General features: G+C 39.7%; 2 protein-coding genes across 4 annotated transcripts; one reads left to right on the forward strand and one right to left on the reverse strand.

Annotated features, from left to right (window-relative positions):
• Nucleotides 1-2,221: 2,221 nt before the first annotated feature.
• Nucleotides 2,222-11,692, reverse strand: pes (pescadillo). Its single transcript, XM_049579364.1, has 15 exons — nt 11,534-11,692; nt 11,221-11,300; nt 9,794-9,947; nt 9,442-9,551; nt 9,009-9,180; nt 8,784-8,873; nt 8,381-8,497; nt 7,885-7,962; nt 6,706-6,795; nt 5,947-6,077; nt 5,693-5,818; nt 5,112-5,296; nt 3,119-3,264; nt 2,853-3,020; nt 2,222-2,618 (listed from the first exon to the last, which is right to left on the reverse strand). The coding sequence occupies exons 1-15, from the start codon at nt 11,555-11,557 to the stop codon at nt 2,544-2,546; spliced, it is 1,746 nt and encodes a 581-aa protein (XP_049435321.1). The 5' UTR covers nt 11,558-11,692; the 3' UTR covers nt 2,222-2,543.
• A 120-nt stretch (nt 11,693-11,812) lies between these two features.
• On the forward strand, nt 11,813-18,216 carry p2rx2 (purinergic receptor P2X, ligand-gated ion channel, 2). Of its 3 annotated transcripts, XM_049579367.1 has the most exons (13): nt 11,813-12,264; nt 12,421-12,506; nt 13,143-13,278; nt 13,412-13,483; nt 13,568-13,643; nt 13,729-13,825; nt 14,769-14,849; nt 14,949-15,102; nt 15,209-15,339; nt 15,455-15,545; nt 15,624-15,689; nt 15,780-15,857; nt 17,796-18,216. In XM_049579367.1, the coding sequence occupies exons 2-13, from the start codon at nt 12,433-12,435 to the stop codon at nt 17,892-17,894; spliced, it is 1,155 nt and encodes a 384-aa protein (XP_049435324.1). In that variant the 5' UTR covers nt 11,813-12,264; nt 12,421-12,432; the 3' UTR covers nt 17,895-18,216. The 3 variants fall into 3 exon arrangements, with proteins under 3 accessions (XP_049435324.1, XP_049435322.1, XP_049435325.1); XM_049579365.1 differs by lacking the exon at nt 11,813-12,264 and having other exon boundaries at nt 12,295-12,506; XM_049579368.1 differs by lacking the exons at nt 11,813-12,264; nt 12,421-12,506 and adding an exon at nt 12,814-12,896.
• The last annotated feature ends 652 nt before the right edge of the window (nt 18,217-18,868 follow it).

Genomic DNA, 18,868 nt, shown 5'->3' on the forward strand with positions numbered 1-18,868 from the left:
ACACTGCTGCTTTTGTTGAGCTGGACGAGCCTTTGCCTGCAGGCACCCAGAGTGCCAGGCTGAGACCCGGACTGGGCGGGCATGCGTGGAATGCAGATCAGGGTGAGAGGGGGCAGGGAGTGTCACAAACTGAATGGGGAGATTGAGGAGAGCGGGGCATGACTGGCCTGGCCTTTGGCCCACCAAGATCACAGCAGCATCTCCAGAGGGCAGAGGGGCTTGTGGTCCTTCGTCATCAACACCCACTGCCCATGTGTGGACAAATCACTCAAGACGACCCACCGACAGCACAGTGACCTCAGCCCCTGCCCACTGCAGTTGTGGACTCTTGGGTCTTATGGGACATCGTGTATTTTAAAGGCCCAGTGTGTGGGATTTAGAGGAGGTTATACTGGCAGTAATGGAATGCATTGAGTGTGTTGTCTTTAGTGCATAATATCCTGAAAATAAGCATTGTATTTTCGTTACCTTAGAACAAGCCACTATTATCTTCACATAAAGAGGGTTCTCATCTATGAAATCCACTCCAGTACACTGCTATGTTTTTTCAGTACCCCACAACAGACAAACCAAACAATGGCTCTAGACTGGCCCATCTGCATTTAACATCATCTATCAGTTAGGAGCACCTTCGTGATGTGCCTAACAATAGAGATGTTTTTTTTTTTTTTTAAAGATTATTTTTGTGGGAATTTGCCATTAATGGATAGGACAGTGTGTGAAATGGGGAGACAGAGAGAGAGAGAGAGCGGGGACTGACACACAGCCAAAGGTCACAGGCTGGACTTGAACCCACGACCGCTGCAGTGAGGTAATGCCTCTGTACATGGGGCGCTGGAACTATCCACTACGCTACCAACACCCCACAATACAGATAATGTATAATGTGAAAATGGTTTATTCAGTGTTTTTACAGGTTTAAATCACCAGGTGTGGTTCTTTTGAGGAGGAAGAGACCTCTGTGGATAATCTGGTTCCCAGTAAAAACCTCCTTAACAAAGAACATTGAAAGAATTCTAATCCGGTTTCATGATTGGCACATGGGAGAAGTTTCAGCTGGTTGCAATCTGCAGTTCTCACTGCTAGAGTGTCTCTTCTGATTCATACACACGTGCAGAAACCCAAGGGTAACTCATTTGCTACTTTAAGACCAAAGCCCCGTTTCCATCAAATACTTTTCAGTATAGTACCTTTGGAACCAATGGTACGCTTCAGACATGTTACCTAGACCCTAACGTTTCCACTGCAAACAATACCCTAAAATGTGGGCTGGGTTGTTGTCACTCACTGCATTTCCTCATTACCAGTGAGTCTGCATCTTGTTTATTTTCCACAGAACAGGGTTGCACGTCAGCATTTTTTCAGAACAAAATAGGAAAGGCTGCAGTGAGAGTCTCTCCATGGGATATTTAAAAATAGCGGGATTGTGCATTTAGTCCTTCTAAGTGAAGCTCAGGGGTTTAGTGTTGCCTTAGCGCACAGGAAAGACGCTCCACAATGCTGTTTTTTTCCTCTGAGTGAGGATGAGGATATACGCAGTTCACATAACCCAGCCGAAATTAATATATGTAAGTGCTTGAAGATCCACCCATTATAAAAGTGTATGTCATATAAAAACTTCAAATAATGGTCAAAGTTGTCATGTAAAATATTTAAAGTGTGTTGACTGATTCACATTTTCACGTCATGCGTTGACATTTACAAGTAAACTTTCCACCTGTCACCCAGTGAATGAAGTTATTTTTTTTACCACGACTGCAGCTGCTGCGAGAGGCAGCAAGACAACCTTTCATTTTGTAGTTACAGTTTACTAATAAACTCTTTGGAATGTCAACAGTGGTTACATGAGCCTCAAAACCAGCCTCAACTCAGAGCAGAGTGACCTTCTGCTGTTAACCAATCTATGGGCAGCAGTGTTCACAGCTCCACCTTTTAGTACCAGATCTGTGTGCTAGGTACCCCAACAGAGGGGGGACCAAAAATGGGGATGGTTCGGAATGGTACTATTGGTACAATCCAAGACTTTTTGCTGTGAAAATGGAAAAAAAAAAGTGTACAAAACTGAACTGTACCGTACTACTTGGTGGAAACAGGGCTTAACTGCGTGCTTGTAGTATACCTAGTCCTTGACTATGCCGCCCAGTGGTGCAGTTTGGAGAAACATACAGTAGCTAAGCAAAAGCAAGATTTGATTATTGTTGCAAGATCACAAGAAACAGGCTTAATACTTTGTGTTTTTACTTTATAATACCGTTTCAAGTACAGACTTTAAAATAATTGGATGAAATATTTTGTGTAATGTAGAATAGTTCATACAAACAACAAAGGCAAACAGTCAATTTTACATCAATAATTACACAATTACCATACGTCACATCCTGCATTTCAGCTTGAAGTTATGCAGAGGTTGATGCACCGCTATGGTGCATGTAACTCACTCACAGAGCTCTCCAATGCACTTACAGGTTTCATGACACATCAACCTGTAATACACTCTACCTTAAATACATAAAGTCAGTGTGACAAATACATCATTAGTTGAATCATTTTTTGGCCTTTTTCTTCTTTAATTTTTCAGCATCATCGTGGGCCTTCCTCTTGGCAGTCAGCTTGTTCGCCTGTAAAAGGAGAATGAAGGTAGTTGAGGCATTTTAGAGGTCAGTGAACTCTGGGGTCATCACTGGGCTTGAATGTACTCTACACACAGCAGCTACACAATACTGTTAAACAAGATAAGATGTCTGATACTGACAATAAAGGATCTATTGTTAAAAATGTAAGAATGTTATCTGCACAAACAGTCTTATCTTCATGTGAATCCGTACTAAAATCAATAAGAGAATGGAACATACCTCTCTGACTTTTCTCTTCTTTCCGAACATGATCTTGTCGTAGAGGTACTTTTCCTTTTTCTTCATCATCATGATGGCCAGACGCTTTTCCTCTGCCTTCTCCTCCTGCTCCAAGCGTGCTGCATTTTCTACTTTCACTTTCCCAGGCGTCACTTTGACCGGCAGAGACTAAAAGGAGGAGAGAGAGGAGTTGATGAAAGGCTCCATTAGTCTGTAAAAACAGGAAGGTCACAGATGGTAAGGAAAGGGGATCAAATGTCTCTTACCTTGCCCTGAGATCTTTGTTCTTCCATCTCTTTCAGATTCTTCTCCTCTGCCTCTTCATCATCATCTTCTTCCTCCTCCTCTTCTTCTTCGTCATCTTCCCCCTCTTCATCCTCACCCTCCTCATCCTCTTGCTCCTCTTCTTGGGCTATGATGGAAATAAAATATGTAAATAATATGTCCATGGTCTCTGAATTATTATGTGCACTATTAAGGCTCAGTTTTACTCAGTTCTACTCACAATGAATATCAAAAAAGATTTCTGACTCTGACCAATAACCAACAATAATGTATCAAATCTCTATAAATATTACAATAATTATCACAAATAAACACAACATAACTGATTTCATATGTGTTAACCTAATCTGATGCACATAATATATCACTGGTGCAGCCAATTGTCCTTAGAAGTCATGTCATCTGTGTGTAATCACAGTGTAACCATTGATAGAAGGCTGGGGTGAGGAAATTTTCCTGACTACACAGCACATTTTACAAAAAGAAATTTGTGATGATGCTAAATATAACGCTATCTTTAGTTACTGCTAATGCAAACCCAACACTTCCTACAGCTGCAGCTTCACATTAAAAATATTTAACTGGCGAAACATGGGTTGACTTATGTTAAGAAGTAGTCCTTAGAAATGCAATGCGTACATATACAAAACATAAATTATTGCAAGGAGCACTGGAACAAAGAGTACCCATTAGGGATGCACCGAATATTCAGTAACCGAATATATTCGGCCGAATATTGCAAAAAAACACACATTCGGTATTCGGTGGAATAAGTTAAAAGCAAGGCCGAGTAATAGTGGCGTGTTTTGATAACACAATCAAACAGTGTGCCGTGACGGGCGGAGTAAAATGTCGGCAGTGTGGTGATCATTCAGCACGCTGTGCGAGCAGCCTACAGATTTCAACCACCAGCAGAAATGAAAGGCGAATCCCATCTGTTGTGGGTTGAACAGGGGTCACGGACACATGTAGCCTATTCCTGTCAAATACGGCAGCCATCAGCTTACCGGCAATGTCGGCTCCAATAATATCCTCTTCTTGGCGTCATGACTGCCCAAAAGTACCTGAACAGCCGTGCCAGCTGAACACAGGTATGTGATGTGTCAGAGGAGAAACGAGCCGTTCACGGCCCACAAACCTCACCGCACTTTAGGGACTGTTCTTTACTTATGAAGGGACTGTCAGGGGAGGAGGGTGGCTGGTTGATTCTTATTTTATTTATTTATTTTATTTTGACCCCTCCCCCCACATGTTAATCACTGATTGATGCTGTTTTTGAAGTATGAATAAGTCAATAAGTAATTTATTCCATTGAAATATCATTGATGTATTATAGAAAAGTGATTTATCTTTTTATAAATGACAAAAGGCACATCTGCCTCATTTTCGCTGTGGTATCCTGATACTACTTAGAACCATGATGTTTTCATTGGTATCGTATAGTGGGTCCCAATATTGGTACCGTGACAACACTAATCTGGAGGGGGTTCATCTGCAAAAACTAATGAAAAACTAAACAACAATATTTGGTACTCGGTATTCGGCCAAGCGTTTAATATTATTCGGCTTCAGCCACAAATTTTCATTTCGGTGCATCCCTTGTACCCATGAAATACTGCCAGATATGGGCTTTTGCTTTTCACGGACACCAAATCGTGTGCCATCGTCTAGTTGGTCAACTCTCCCCATTTTCGTTGCATGAAAGGAAAATCTGACCTGCTGCTCTGTGCTGTGACATCAATCGTCTGACTAAGCATTGTTTCAAAAAAGCAAAACGAGAGAGAAGGCAGTGGGCAAGTAATGTAATCAGTGTATGCCGACACATCGTATAACATTGGTAACACCAACTACTGCAGAAAGCTTCATGTACGCTAAATACACATCCCAAATATAATCACCGTGATTTAATGTTGTAAAACAACAAAATGGTATAAAGTTTTTATAAGTATCGTATGAAAAACGAGACGTTCATACCAGGCTTTTCTCCTCGTTGTAAGGCCATGATCTTTAGTTTTTCGGGCGGCACGTAGTCTCCGTCCTTCTCCTCAACGAAGGGAGAGAGATGGGGGGGCAGAGTCACTCCAAGGAAGTAGTCCTCCACAGGGAGAAGGATTTTGGCATTCACACAATCATACACCCACTGGGGCTGGATGTAGTACCTAAAAAGCAAATAGTATCATAGTAAAACAGTACATATCTCATTGTTGTGTATGTTGAAGATATTTCCTCTCCGCTATAGAAAAATATGAGGGAGTTGGCAAGCATGATGGAAGTGACGTGACCCTTTGAAAATGCAGAGTGGGATAAATAAAGAGGACAGGGTCTGTCAAACATGATGAAGAACAGGGTTGCTTTGAGGAAAGAGAGCGGAAAGACGACTCTGAAAGGGGGCATTGTAGGGGATATGATAATGTACAAGGAGAGAGGAGCACAATTAATCAGCAGACTTCCTGTATTTAGGATTCAGAAATATACCCTTTATCTAATCAATTGTATAAAAAGATGTGATGTGCTCGACATGTTTGGAAAATCGAGAAAATGTCAAACATTCCTACCTGTTGATGTACTGTTTGTCTATGTTGGGTCTGTCAACAATTTGATGCGTTATGGTCTCATCTGTCACCTCATACGTGCTGCCGATACACACAGACTTGTCCCAGGCCACCTGACCGCCAAAACACCTGGAAGGTAGCAGCAACACACAACACAGATAAGGGGCTTTGAAGCAGTCTGAGGTCTATTCTGATGGTTTATTTATTTCTCACTGTAAAAATGTCCTATGAGTTTCACTGCAGCAGCTCCCACCCACCTGATGACAAAAGCCAGCGACTCCCGGGGCACCTCTCTGTTGAGGAAGAACTTGAGCCCCTCAAAAAGCTTTTTCTGAGCCTCTTGTTGTTTCTGTTCCCTTTCCCTGGCCTCCATGTTTTCCATGTCCTCCTGCAGAAAAAAAACCATAGGAAAACATTTGTAGATATTTTTGTAAATGTTGGAGGATTAAAAAGCCACTGTTTTGGTTTGTCACTGAGAAGTTCTTTAAATTCACTGTTGCAAAATGTCTGAAAGAATGATTAACACAAGTTGCTGCAGTTTTAAAGGGTTGCATCTAACCCACAAAAGAAGATCAGCACTGCAAACTCCATCATTTTTTCTGGTCTGTTGGGAAGTGGAGTATGGACTCATGCTGTTGAAATGCAGGTAAAGTTTTTGAGTTCTGAGAAAGGGTTTCTGGGTTCCTGGGGAGACCCTGTGGTTGAAAGGGGCCACTAATTGAGAAACCAGCTAGGCACAAAAAACCTTTCCAATGTGAGAAACATCTCATTGTTAGCAACCAAGCAAAAAGGTGTAATCCCCAGTCTCACACCTCTTAAAGCTTCAACTCCTCTGACAGGTATGTGAACTGTCACCTCCACCTTCGGAGACCAATTAGCTTATCAGCTCTTGTTTTTCTGCATGTTCTGATGAAATTTCTCAGTATCATTACAACGATGCCAATGTTTTATTCTCTGCATATTCAAAACAGATAAAACGGATAAGCAAATCATACTTTGTGAACTGGTTTTCTTACCCCTTCAACGGGAAACTGGTCCAGCTGAGCCTCCTCCTCCTCTGCTGTGGAAACCACACGTGCCAGACTGGCACTCAGAGCTGACAGTTTCTGCACAACCAAAAACCATGAGGTTAGAACAACAATCCCTAATTTTGTTATTTACATGGGCACTCACTCATCATTGCTGTGAAAACCAGATTAAAAAAAAGGTGCAAATTCAGTTTAAGAAACAACATAGTTTGTAGTATCACAAGTTTACATAATGGTTTGATAATGTCCAGAGGGATAGAAGGATGTGTGGTACCCTCCATATTAATATCTCATTATCACTTCAAATTAAAAGTGGGAAAACTGAAAGGACTTAATTAATGCATAGTTAATAGCAACACAGAAAAATACATCTAACAATGGCTTTTTGTATGTGGACACAATGCTTTGGATCAGGTTCTATGGATGTCCTATCTTGCACAAGAACAGAATCAAACCACTAGATGTCACTGGAAATACAATGGATGTTCAATGGACATTTTCACTGCACAAAAAACAATACTTATTTATTTTAATGAGGCCCCATCATCATGATGCATCATATTTAGGTTTGGCAGGTTATATAATATTATGATTACTCCAGATGTACTGCTTTTTCAGTGCCTTCAATATGTTTGTGAGCTGTTTCTGTGTACTGTGGATGCCTCTCTCACACTACATTGTCTAGACGTAAGAGTAATTAAACAGATCCTTTAAAGATTCTGAATGCGGCATTCAAAACATTAATATAGCAGCAAACCACTGTTTATGTAAATATATAGTGGAGTCATGACGTCCCGAGCAGAGAATGAAGTCATGCTACTTCTGTGTGTGTTTTAGTCCAAGTGTGTCTGTGGTTTGTGGTGGAAAACCAGTCCAGCTGTGCGCGCATGTATGTATCCCACCGGCTAGCTCATTGCCACCGCTTTGCACTGCGCTCATATGTAGTTACTGCTGATAACAGGACAGTGTTGTCGCAGAACTGTAGTGCCCACCGTCTGGTTAACTCACTTAGCTCTGTCAGCACTGTTGCTGCTGTTAAGTACTGTTTATGGAGTTAGCACCATTAGCTGCTAGCTGAGCCACCTACGTGAACCGTGTCCAGACAACTTAAATGCTCAAAATTTCACAAAGAACCCCCAAAAAATGGTTCAAGATAAATAGGCTCACCTCTAAATAGCTTTCTGAGTCCATGGCATAGTCCTCCTCATTCTCTTCCTTCAGCCCCGACTCTGCTTGAACGTCCAGCTGCAAAAAGAAGGATGACATTAACACGGTACAGGTTTGCTATCAGGTGACCAAATAGCAATTAATCCTCATTGTAATCATGCAGCAAAACTGTTTAAAACTCCATTTTATCACAAGTTGAATCTTACCGAAATCCGTCACAGTAAGAGATTTTAGATGGAGAATATTTTTGGAAAGTCTAAAATACAACATAGCCATTTGAATCAATGTGAACTTTGAATTCATTTTTGAGTTAAAAAAAAAAAAAAAAAAAAAAAAAAAAGGTTTTTGCAATATAAATTTCATCTCTACTGACCACTCACAATCAACTGTCAGATGAATATGGCTTTAAAAGTAATACATACATACATACATACATACATACATACATACAGTATATAGAGAAAAGCCTTTGTGATAAATATCAAGTCAGAGGTACCTTTGGTGGGTAGAGCAGGTTGAGGGAATGGTAGAGCCTAAAGTTTATGAACCCCAGAAGAGTGGTGTACATCTCTGTGAAAGTTGCCATTACTCTGTAGTCGACATCTGTTGGGTGCTAAAAAGTAAAAAAAAGCCAAAGTTTAAAGAAGTCCAAGTAGTAAAATCAATAAACATGAGTGCAAACATTAATCGTAATTTCTTATCCCTGTAGCACACAAACACCTCAGGGCAGTCAGTGAACTACTTTTTACACCCCCCACTTACACAAAAGAGTAATTTCACTCCATCAGCCAAAACTGCCTGCTGACAGCTGTGTCAACTTTCAATATAATCCTGTATTTATTAAGTCACTGCTTATTGTCAGCATAATCACTGTGGACTGCATTTCATCATTCACTTACATCATGGGAGAACTGATATGGCACCAGCCATGTAATGAGCTGTCCCATCACCTCAGCTTGGTAATATATTCCCTTGATGGAGATGAAAACCTGTCAAGAACAGACAAGTGTTAAGTTCATGACATAGCACAGGTCAATGAACTCAAGATATATCACTATACTTTCCAACATTATACTTATACGTCAAACAAATAAAGATGGTTGCTCTGCAATGTAAAGTGGCACCTTTCTGAGAGAACGAGATGCGATCACATAGTTCATCCACTCCACAGTGAGGCGTCTGCACAGCTGGATCGTCTGAACATGGCATTTTCCTGTTCGGGCGAAGGTGGAGAAGAGGAAGCACATACAGAGGGCATCGTCGATATCACGGAGAGCATCGATGAAGGAGGGGTACCTGTCAAAAAAACAGAAGCACCAGTGAGGCAAAAACCTAAAATGTATTTCTTATCTTCCACAAAAAGCACACTAAAAAGTAGTTCATTAGTATTTTAAAAGCTCTTAAAATCTGTCCATATGCTTCTTTTCATTACAAACAGAATTTCTCATATTTTGTAGCTGCCAAGTCGTTTCTGCTGATGCACCCTGATTTGAATTAACACCAGTTAAGCTCAACATTGCTCTCCTATGTTGAGCGTAGAGAATAACACAGTCTCACCTTTCTTTGATGATGTGGTCCAATTTGTAGGTCGGCTTGTTCTCCTTCAGTCTCTCCACAGCAGACCATTCTGTTTTTCCGTAAGCCTTCTTAAGTTTGCGTACAAATATCTGTTATGATTAAAAAGAAAGAAGAAAAAAAAGACAGTAAGACAATGATCACATTTAATACCATTACTGTAGAAAATGTCCCCAGAGAAACAACAAATTGCGTTTACACAAGGCAAAACTTTAGAAAATCATGTACTTTCTTTTTAAGCGAGGGTGTCATTTAGTCACAACAGAAATCCTTTTCTAAATAAACTCTTGCTTATGTTCATATAATGCTGCTGAACTCAAAATGCCTGTGATACCTTGTAGTCTCTGAACTTGCCAACGATTGGCTCGTGCAGCAGAAAGCGGATGTCTTTGAGCAGGTAGAAGGTCCTCGGGGCGGTAGAGCCCTTGTTCACCTTCTTCTTGTGCTTGGGCTCATGAGGGTAGATGCCTTTAAGGATGCACAGTCGCCTGAAAATTAGAGAGAGATGAGGAATTATTTGTTAGTGACATGTTTGGATGCATCTTACCAGTCAGGCATCCTGATATGGAACTGATTCTTAATCATTTTATTTGCTCAGGAGTAGGGTGAGGTGTTGTGATGTATATCATGTAGTGCTGAGTGTTTAATGATAGATAAGTAAGGGTTGACAATTTTTAGGACTTATTAGCCATTAAGTCAATATTTAACAAATCTAAACACTGGCTGAAATGTGAGAATCTGATGTTTTTCTCTGTGTCAAACAAACAAATAAAACAGGCAATTTGAACACCATTTTAGAGTCACTGAGATATGTGTTTGTCAATATTTCAGACTAATACTTGACTACTGTAACGGTGTTTCCCTGCAGCTGATTCACAACGCTGCTGCTCAAGTCCTTACTTAGCCAAAAAAAGTGGACCACATTACTTCACTTCTGAGGTTTTTACACTGGCTGTCTCAGAGGACTGATTTCAAAATATTACTGTTGGTTTATAAAGCACTAAATGGTTTAGGGCCAAAATACATTTGACCTTCTGCTACTTTATGAACAATCGAGACCTCTCAGGTCATCTGTGACAGGCCTGCTTCGTGTCTCCAGAGTCAAGACTAAATATGGGGAAACAGTGTTAAGTTTTTCATGCACCATATATCTGAAACAAACTCCCAGAAAATGACAAGTCTGCTGCAACTCAAAGTCAAGGCTGAAGACTTTTCTGTTTGCTGCTGCCTTTTATTAAATCAAATATTTAGTCATTCCTTACACTGCATTGTTACTTTTATTCTTATATTATATACCTGCTTTTTCTGTTTGTTTTTATTTACTAATTTTAATTCCATTTTAAGTGCATTTAAATGTCCTTTTATAATGCGTGTTGGGTATTTCTGCCGAAATGTGCTATAAAATAAACTTGCCTTGATTTGCCTTTAACTTTTGGCCATTTGGGGTTCTGCTGACTTGTACTGCGTTAAACTGACAGATGTTTCTAATATATTGATCTAAATGGGATGGACAAAACATTATAACCATCTCTCAGTATAATGCAATACAATGTATTAGCGGCATCACAATGAATCAACACCTCTGTCTGTTATTATAACCTTCATAAAGGTAAGATGTAAAGCAGAACTCTTGGAGTCATGTAACGTTATACAATGCTCAGCAAAAAAGTGGCAGGTGTGTGCATAAGAACTTAACATCACATACACCTTTATACAAGTTTGTATCCATACCGCACAACCACAGTATAATCGTTAGGTTACCTGAAGTCCGCGAGGCTCAGCTGCAACTTCTTGCGAGCTTTGTTTCTGGTGATGTAGTTGGTGGCAGAGCCCCTCTCAAACTGGAGAACGAGGTGAGACGGTCACATCAAATTCCCACAAGACATATACATTTAATCATGCTCGGGTAAAGTGGATGCTTTGGCCTAAAACGCTAATTTGCACCCAACAGAATCTACTGCTTCAGAAAAACAAACTTCAGCTAGCTACGTTAGCTAGCTAGCTAGTTAGTTAGCCAGGTTGCTATGGGAATTAAAGTGTCTTAGCGTGACATTAGCTCAACGTCAACTCTTACCTTTTTCTTCTGAAGACCTCCCATTTACAAATGATAAGTGACCCTCCACACAAGTTTAGGTAAATGTAATTATCAACAAAATTAGCAGTTCGCAGACGGACACAGCAGTCGGTGCCAAAACCCGCAGCCGATGCACGTGTTGTTTGACATGCGCGGAGGAGGCGGTGCAAGCAGTAGCTAGGACCCAGAAGAGGGGTCGGCTGTTTATCCGCCTGTATAGAAACCACAGCAAAACACGCGCGCACACACTGTTGCGCTTTTGCTTTTAAGCTGTTGCATATTAATTCACACGCACACCAGCTTTTTGTGTCTCATTAAGTTTGACTTGGCATGTGTATCAACAGCATATACATTTAGTTTGTTTGCACACATTCCTCGAAAATAAATTCATTTTTTGTTGCAATTTTAAAACAATGTAGAAAAGGCAGGGAACAATGTCATACAATATTTTCATCCATTAAAAAACAGAGGTAAAGGTTTTACAATGTCTACAAAATAAGTTAATTCGCAGAACTGCAAGCACGTTATTCAGATTTTAAGCCATCAACAAGTGATCAACAAACGCCATTATAAGCTGTACACTCAACAGAATAAATTGCACTGAAATAAAATGCATGACTCAACCACAACCCCACCCCCTTCTCCTCTGCCTCTCTCTGGTGGGCATCAGGGATGCTTGAGAGAGATGCAGACCGGAGCTGGACACGAGCAGGGAGTGAGAAAGAAAATCAGTGAGTGAAATAAAAAACTAGATACAGAGAGTCACAATCATAGAGAAATAAGACTTCTAAAGGACCTCTCAGAGAATGTGTGAAATATTGAATGCGTTCACCATGGGGCTACGTGACTTTATAAAGGAGTATTTTCTTTCTTTCTGGGACTATGAGACACCTAAGGTGATGGTGGTCAAAAACAGGACTCTTGGAGTCATATACAGAAGCGTCCAGTTCCTTGTGATCACCTATTTCATCTGGTAAGCTTCATCTTTGTGTGCTTGCATGTATTTGCTTAAGGGAACAATCTATTAAAGGCTTCACTAAATTCACCATTTTGATTTTTCTAAAAATGTGATCAGATGTATTGTGTGTTACTTTTAATGCTTCTTTTAGGTGTTGCAGTAAATTATTAATTCGTTTGTTTGCCATTAATTTGCTTTTGTGTGTAAAAAAAAGTGCATAAGGATAAAAAAAAAAAGCACTGTGACTTTAAAGTCTGTTTCCCATCAGCTGTAGTTTTGTGGTAAGCAAATGTCTCTCTTTTGAAATTAAATGGAAGCAAAAGCATAATTGATGGAGACATAACTGATGTGAAAAAAAGAAGGAAAAAAGGTCTTTTTGGAGTCTCTTAGTCCATTATTAGACATGTAAGGAGAGCAGTTTTCACAGACTTTCAATTTGATCTTATTATTCATCTTATTGTTTCAAATCTTAAAAATTACTTAGAATAGATGTCTTGAGTTTAATAGATTAACTGCGTCATCTTTTCTTCTTCTCTTGGCTTCAGCAAACAGGGCTGAGCAGATCCAGGGTAATCTGATACCTCCAATATAAATTGACGTCATGACAGAAAATGTGATATTGCATCTGTCTGTTGTTCTATCATCTTAAAGGTACGTCTTCATCAGCCAGAAAGCCTACCAAGAGAGTGAAACTCGTCCAGAGAGCTCAGTATACACGCTCATGAAAGGCACAGCAGATCATGGAGATCATATCTTGGACACAGTGGAGTATGCTCGACCCTCAGAGGTGAGTCCAGAACAAATGCTGCAATGTTATCAAGGAAGTCAGACTTCCTGTAATAACTATCAATAATGATGAAAGCATCATTATACCATGCTGCCAGCTGATGAATAATATTTTTGTGGCATTTTCCTCACAGGGTGGTGATGTAATAAGCACAATATTGAGACGAGACGTTACCTATGATCAGAAGCACGGAACCTGTGCTGAGGTGAGAGGACAATGAAATCTTTCTCAACAATAACATCTAATAGTAAGAAAAGACAATGCCATAATCTGTCTTATTTCACTTCAGAATTTCAAAGTTGCCAAAGCCAACTGCACGAAACACTCTGACTGTGTCGAGGGAGAGGTTGACTTTGATGGCCATGGTACTGTTTTCATTCCTCACAAAATATTAAGTCACTCTTGGTTGGTCTGTATTTGCCTGAATCTGTTTGAAACACTTTCTTTCAGGCAGAAGGACCGGAAAGTGTGTTCAGTACTACAACTACACCTTCAAAACCTGTGAGATTGAATCCTGGTGTCCGATTGAGGAGTTTGCTGCAGTACGGTAAAGCAGACAATGGATAATCTCCAAGTTGGTTGGTCAAAGTCACATTTTTTTTTTGATAATCCAAAAGAAAAGGGCAGAAGCTGTTAAGTTTAAGACCTTGGCCTTTGAAGATTTACTGGAAATAATTGTGAGAGGAGGGTAGAAGAAATACCCGTACACCAATTCAGCTGAGCTGAGAGTGAGCAAAGTGCAAAAGTCTTTGACTATCATCAGGGATAGTCAAGGACTGAAACATTTACTGCTGTTTTAATCACTTTTTATTATTATTTTTTACACTTTGAGCAATCTTAAATTAAAAAATAAATTTACATTTTTTTGGCATTGATCTCAGCCTGTGAATCTTTTGTGGCTGTCCAGCTCAGTTGAATTGGTGTGCGAGTAGTTCTTCTACCATCCTCTCTTGATCGTCTATTGTACCAACCAAAATTAACTTTTTTTGTTGCCCTAAGTAGGCGTAGTTTCACAGCAGCCTTAGGACTGGAAATAATTGTAAAATTGTGAAAACTGTTTTGGACAACAATTGAAATGATAGTGATTACAAATCAGAAAAAGATTAATAGGCTCCCATAAACCTTTGGTTCTCAAACAAAGAGCCACAAGACAATCAACAGAGTAGGCCTAGTACATTTAGAAGAAACATAATTCTGCTAATCAAAAGTATATATTTTTCTCAAACTTGTTTCCAGTCTCTCTGCTTAGGAGTACTGGATGTTATTGAATCTTGAAAAATCACCACCAAATGCAACCTATGATGAGGGGTCACAAGCAGACACGGCTTTGTTTTAAGGGATCACAAGCAAAGAAGTTTAGGAGTCACCACCATTAATTATAATTAGACCCACTGATGGATATTGAGATCAGTTTAAAACATTTTTTAGAAAGTAAACAAACTGATGGTGGAAGAAATATGATTACTCTGATTATTTGGTGTCTTCAACAGAGAACCAGCGTTAGTGGAGGCCATCAATTTCACGGTGTTTATCAGGAACTCTATCCACTTCCCCAGATTTAAAGTGCTGAGGTAGAGTACACACACACACTCACACACACACACACACACACACACTGAAGCCAGAGATCTGAAGAGATTCAGAAGACTTCCTGTCCTTGTCTTTGGCAGGGGAAATATCAAAGATGCTTCAAACAAGCGTGACATGCAGAAATACCTCAATAAGTGTCATTATCACGAAGAGAAGGAGCCCTACTGTCCAAACTTCCGCCTGGGCTACATCGCAGATCAAGCCAGGGAGAACTTCACTGAGCTCTGCAAGACTGTGATTAAACAACACATACTGTCTCTATAATATTCAAAGATGTATGTGTTTAAAATTACCTGCTTTGTGATAGTGTAGCATTGCTTACAGTGCTGTTTTTGCTCAGGGAGGAGTGATAGGTGTTTTCATCAACTGGAAGTGTAACCTGGACCTGGATCTTTCTCACTGTAAACCAACATATTCCTTCCGTCGTCTTGATCTCCGAAAGGACCAGGCCAGCTCTGGTTACTATTACAGGTGAGCTCCAACACCCTACACTATCTTTTCTGTTCAGTATTTCAAACTGTTTGTCACTTTGGCTTGTGGTGACTTTACCAATGTGAACTCCTGTGACTTCTGTGTAACTGTCCAGGTTTGCCAAATATTACAGTAAGGATGGGGAAGAGTCCCGGACACTCATTAAAGCCTACGGCATCCGTCTGGATGTCATAGTTCACGGGCATGTAAGTGGATACTGCATCATCACTACAGTTCTAGCTCACTGTGGCTGTAATTATATTATTTGCTATCATTCCTTTCAGGCTGGTAAATTCAGTCCCATCCCAACCATCATCAGTACAGTGACTGCTATGACTTCAGTTGGGATTGTGAGTACTTAACGTTAATTTGTTTTCTTATTATCTAACAGCTACGGCACCACAACCTGTGTTTTTTCTCTTTTCATTTCACCCCTCTAGTGCACCATTATTTGTGACTGGATCATGTTGACTTTCATTGATAAGAACGAAGTCTACAGTGAGAGGAAGTTTGATGAGGTAAGTGAAAGGCATTATATAGTTAAATTGTGATTATTAAAGGTTTTATCTCACAAAGAATAGGTCATGAGATGATTTTCAAAGATTCTCAACAATATGTTTAAGAATACATACAGATGTATTTAAGTATGTAATTCTGTGCACTGTGATATACAGATTTATAGTAGTTAGCACAGAACCACCAAGTAATCTGACTGACAGGGATGTTTCTAGAATTTGAGCACGTAGGGTACATAGCCTGGTCCTCTGTAGACGGGTCCGAGAGGATCCTCTCCTGGGAAATTATTTGATAAACAAGCTCTATCTTGATGCTTTTTTTTGTACTCTGGCATCTTATTTACCCTTAAAAACATTTTCCCCCTAGATTAAATACAAATTGTGACTTAATAAAAATATTAGAAGTTGTTACTAACCAGTATTAAGTAGAGACAAAATACTGCTATCAATAAAATTGAGAGAAGTTTGAGGTGCTTGTACTTGAGTACCTCCATTTTATGCTACTTTATACTTTTACTTCACTACATCTCAGAGTGAAATATTGTACGTTTTACTCCATTACATTTATTTTTCTGCTTTAGTTACTTTGAAGACTCAGATTAAAAATACAAAATATAACCAACTAATAAATAATGATGTGATATTATAGATTAAACTACCCAGTAATATATCTATATTTATATCTATACCTTACAGTATTACAATATTCATAATCTAAGATGCTATCTAGTCTCATTAGATGATATCGTATAATATTGGACATATATGTTTCAAAAATAAGAAACGTTCTAATAATAAACACACAAAGCCCCCCTCCCAATCTAATAATATTTCATTTCAGTAATGCATAAAGCCCCTTCAAAATAACAGGATATCGCTGATCAAAAACGCAAGTCTCTCTGTATAAGTCTTTGGCATAGTGTACAGGAACATGTGCACTGAGTATGGGCTGGAAGTGCCAAGGTCAGAATGGAAAACACCTCCTGAGGTGGTTGAGAATGACTGAGCTAAGATACTGTGGGACTTCTAGATCCAGACTGACAAACTGGTGATGGCTAACCAAGTGGTCATTGTGTTGATCAACAAACAACAGACGTAGTCAGTGGTGACAGCAAACCCAAGTGACAGCAACATCAGGAAGAAGGAACATTAGAAGTTTGAAAAATACCAAGGGCTGAAAGAGGAGATAGAAAAGATGTGGGGAGCAAAGGCAACAGTGGTGCCAGTGGTAATTGGAGCACTCAGGGCTGGGAGATTAGCTCCGGCAGTTTCCAGGTCTAGTATCTGACGTCTCTGTCCAAAAGAGTACAGTCCTAGGAACAGCTACGATACTGATATCGATATCATGTTATGAGACTAGATATCGTATTACATTATGGATATTGTAATATCGAAAGTGTTGTCTTGTCCTGGTTTTAAAGGCTGCATTGCAGTAAATTGATGTAATTTCTGAATTTAACAGACTGCTCTAGCTGTTCTACTATTTGTCTTTACCCATGTAGTCATTATATCCACAGATGATGATCTATCAAAAAATCTCACTGTGTAAATATTTTGTGAAAGCACCAATGGTAAACCCTACAATATTGTCACAATATCAAGATCAAGGCATTTGGTCATTTCCTGAATAACTGAATTAAGGACCATAGGCTACATTGGACAATACAGCAACTCATCCCTTTATTATATCTCTCACAGTAGTCACTAATATAGTGACCCAGTATCATAGTAGTTACTGGTAAATAAATAAAATACTACTAAAAGTGAAAAAAGTAAAAAAAAACCAAAACAAAACAAAGCAAACAAACAAACAAACAAAAAATGGTTTTGGTGCCCATGTAAGGAAAAATAAAGTTTTAACATACATTTAGCTGCAGCAGGTTCAGGGACCTTGTCCTGGGAGTGCTGGCTTACTAAGTGAAGGATATCTGTCCTCTACAGGTCATCAAGGAGCCCACGGTACCCATGCCCACAGAGCTCAGCTACATCCACAGCTACGGCTCAAACCATTCAGACCTGTCAGATGGTGTCCCGCTGTGATGTCATCACAGTTGCCTCAGTCCTCACAGGCCAAGAGTGTGGACTCTCCTCCATCAGCTGACTGTGGCAACAACAGAAACTCTGAGTGGTTCCTCAGATGTCTGAACAGCTCAGTTATGGGCTGCCTGCGCCCACTATGCTGTCGTTAGTGGGAACAAACTGACAGAGAACCAGTGACAGAGGTCATCCTCTGAAGGACAGCTGATTGTCTTCAAGTCTCAGCCTGTGCAGTGGATTCAGCTTCATATATTGTCTCAAGCCTCGATGGACCCCAACTGTGTGCAGCAATGCAATTAATTGTTTCTCTTTCACTTGACATGACTTGCAGTAACACCACTCAGAAAATGTGTTTATTTTCTAAATATGAAAAGAAACTAAAATAAAATATTTGAGTACACATAATGAGAAACATTGCAAACTCTGCCCATTTCTATCAATGTATTGTAGACAATCAGTGCAATAAATGTCTTCTATCAACTTAAGTTTTTACAGATCAGTGTATCACGGAACATCGACCTCTGTTCTTATTAATCTGCTTTATTACAAACATAAAACTGTCATATTTGCAGAATCTAAATATTCTGATTCCTTTCTTCTGTCTTTATTCCTGATGTGTTCAGCATAACGAGAGATAGAGGAGGAAACGGTCAGCAGATGAACAGGGAGAGCGATGAGCAGTAATCAAATAACACTGACATTTCCCATAAAAGGGTTTCTCTAACAAGATTGTGGGAAAGTGTGAATCCATCTGGATGCCTGAGAGCAATACAAATGTCAGTGGTGAGAAATAATTTAAGATTAACGTCTGATGGATCAATACCTGCCATGATGGATGGAGGAGCACATGTCAGTTTGGAAATTGTGTTTATGACATTTAAAGTGCTAAAACCTCGTTATTGTTATGATCTTAAATGGTTGTGGTTTTTGTATCCATTTCACTACTAAGCTCAACAACTGCTGTTTTGATCAACAAT

Source organism: Epinephelus fuscoguttatus, linkage group LG6 (assembly GCF_011397635.1).
Source record: "Epinephelus fuscoguttatus linkage group LG6, E.fuscoguttatus.final_Chr_v1".
In the NCBI taxonomy this organism is placed as follows: Eukaryota; Metazoa; Chordata; class Actinopteri; order Perciformes; family Serranidae; genus Epinephelus; species Epinephelus fuscoguttatus.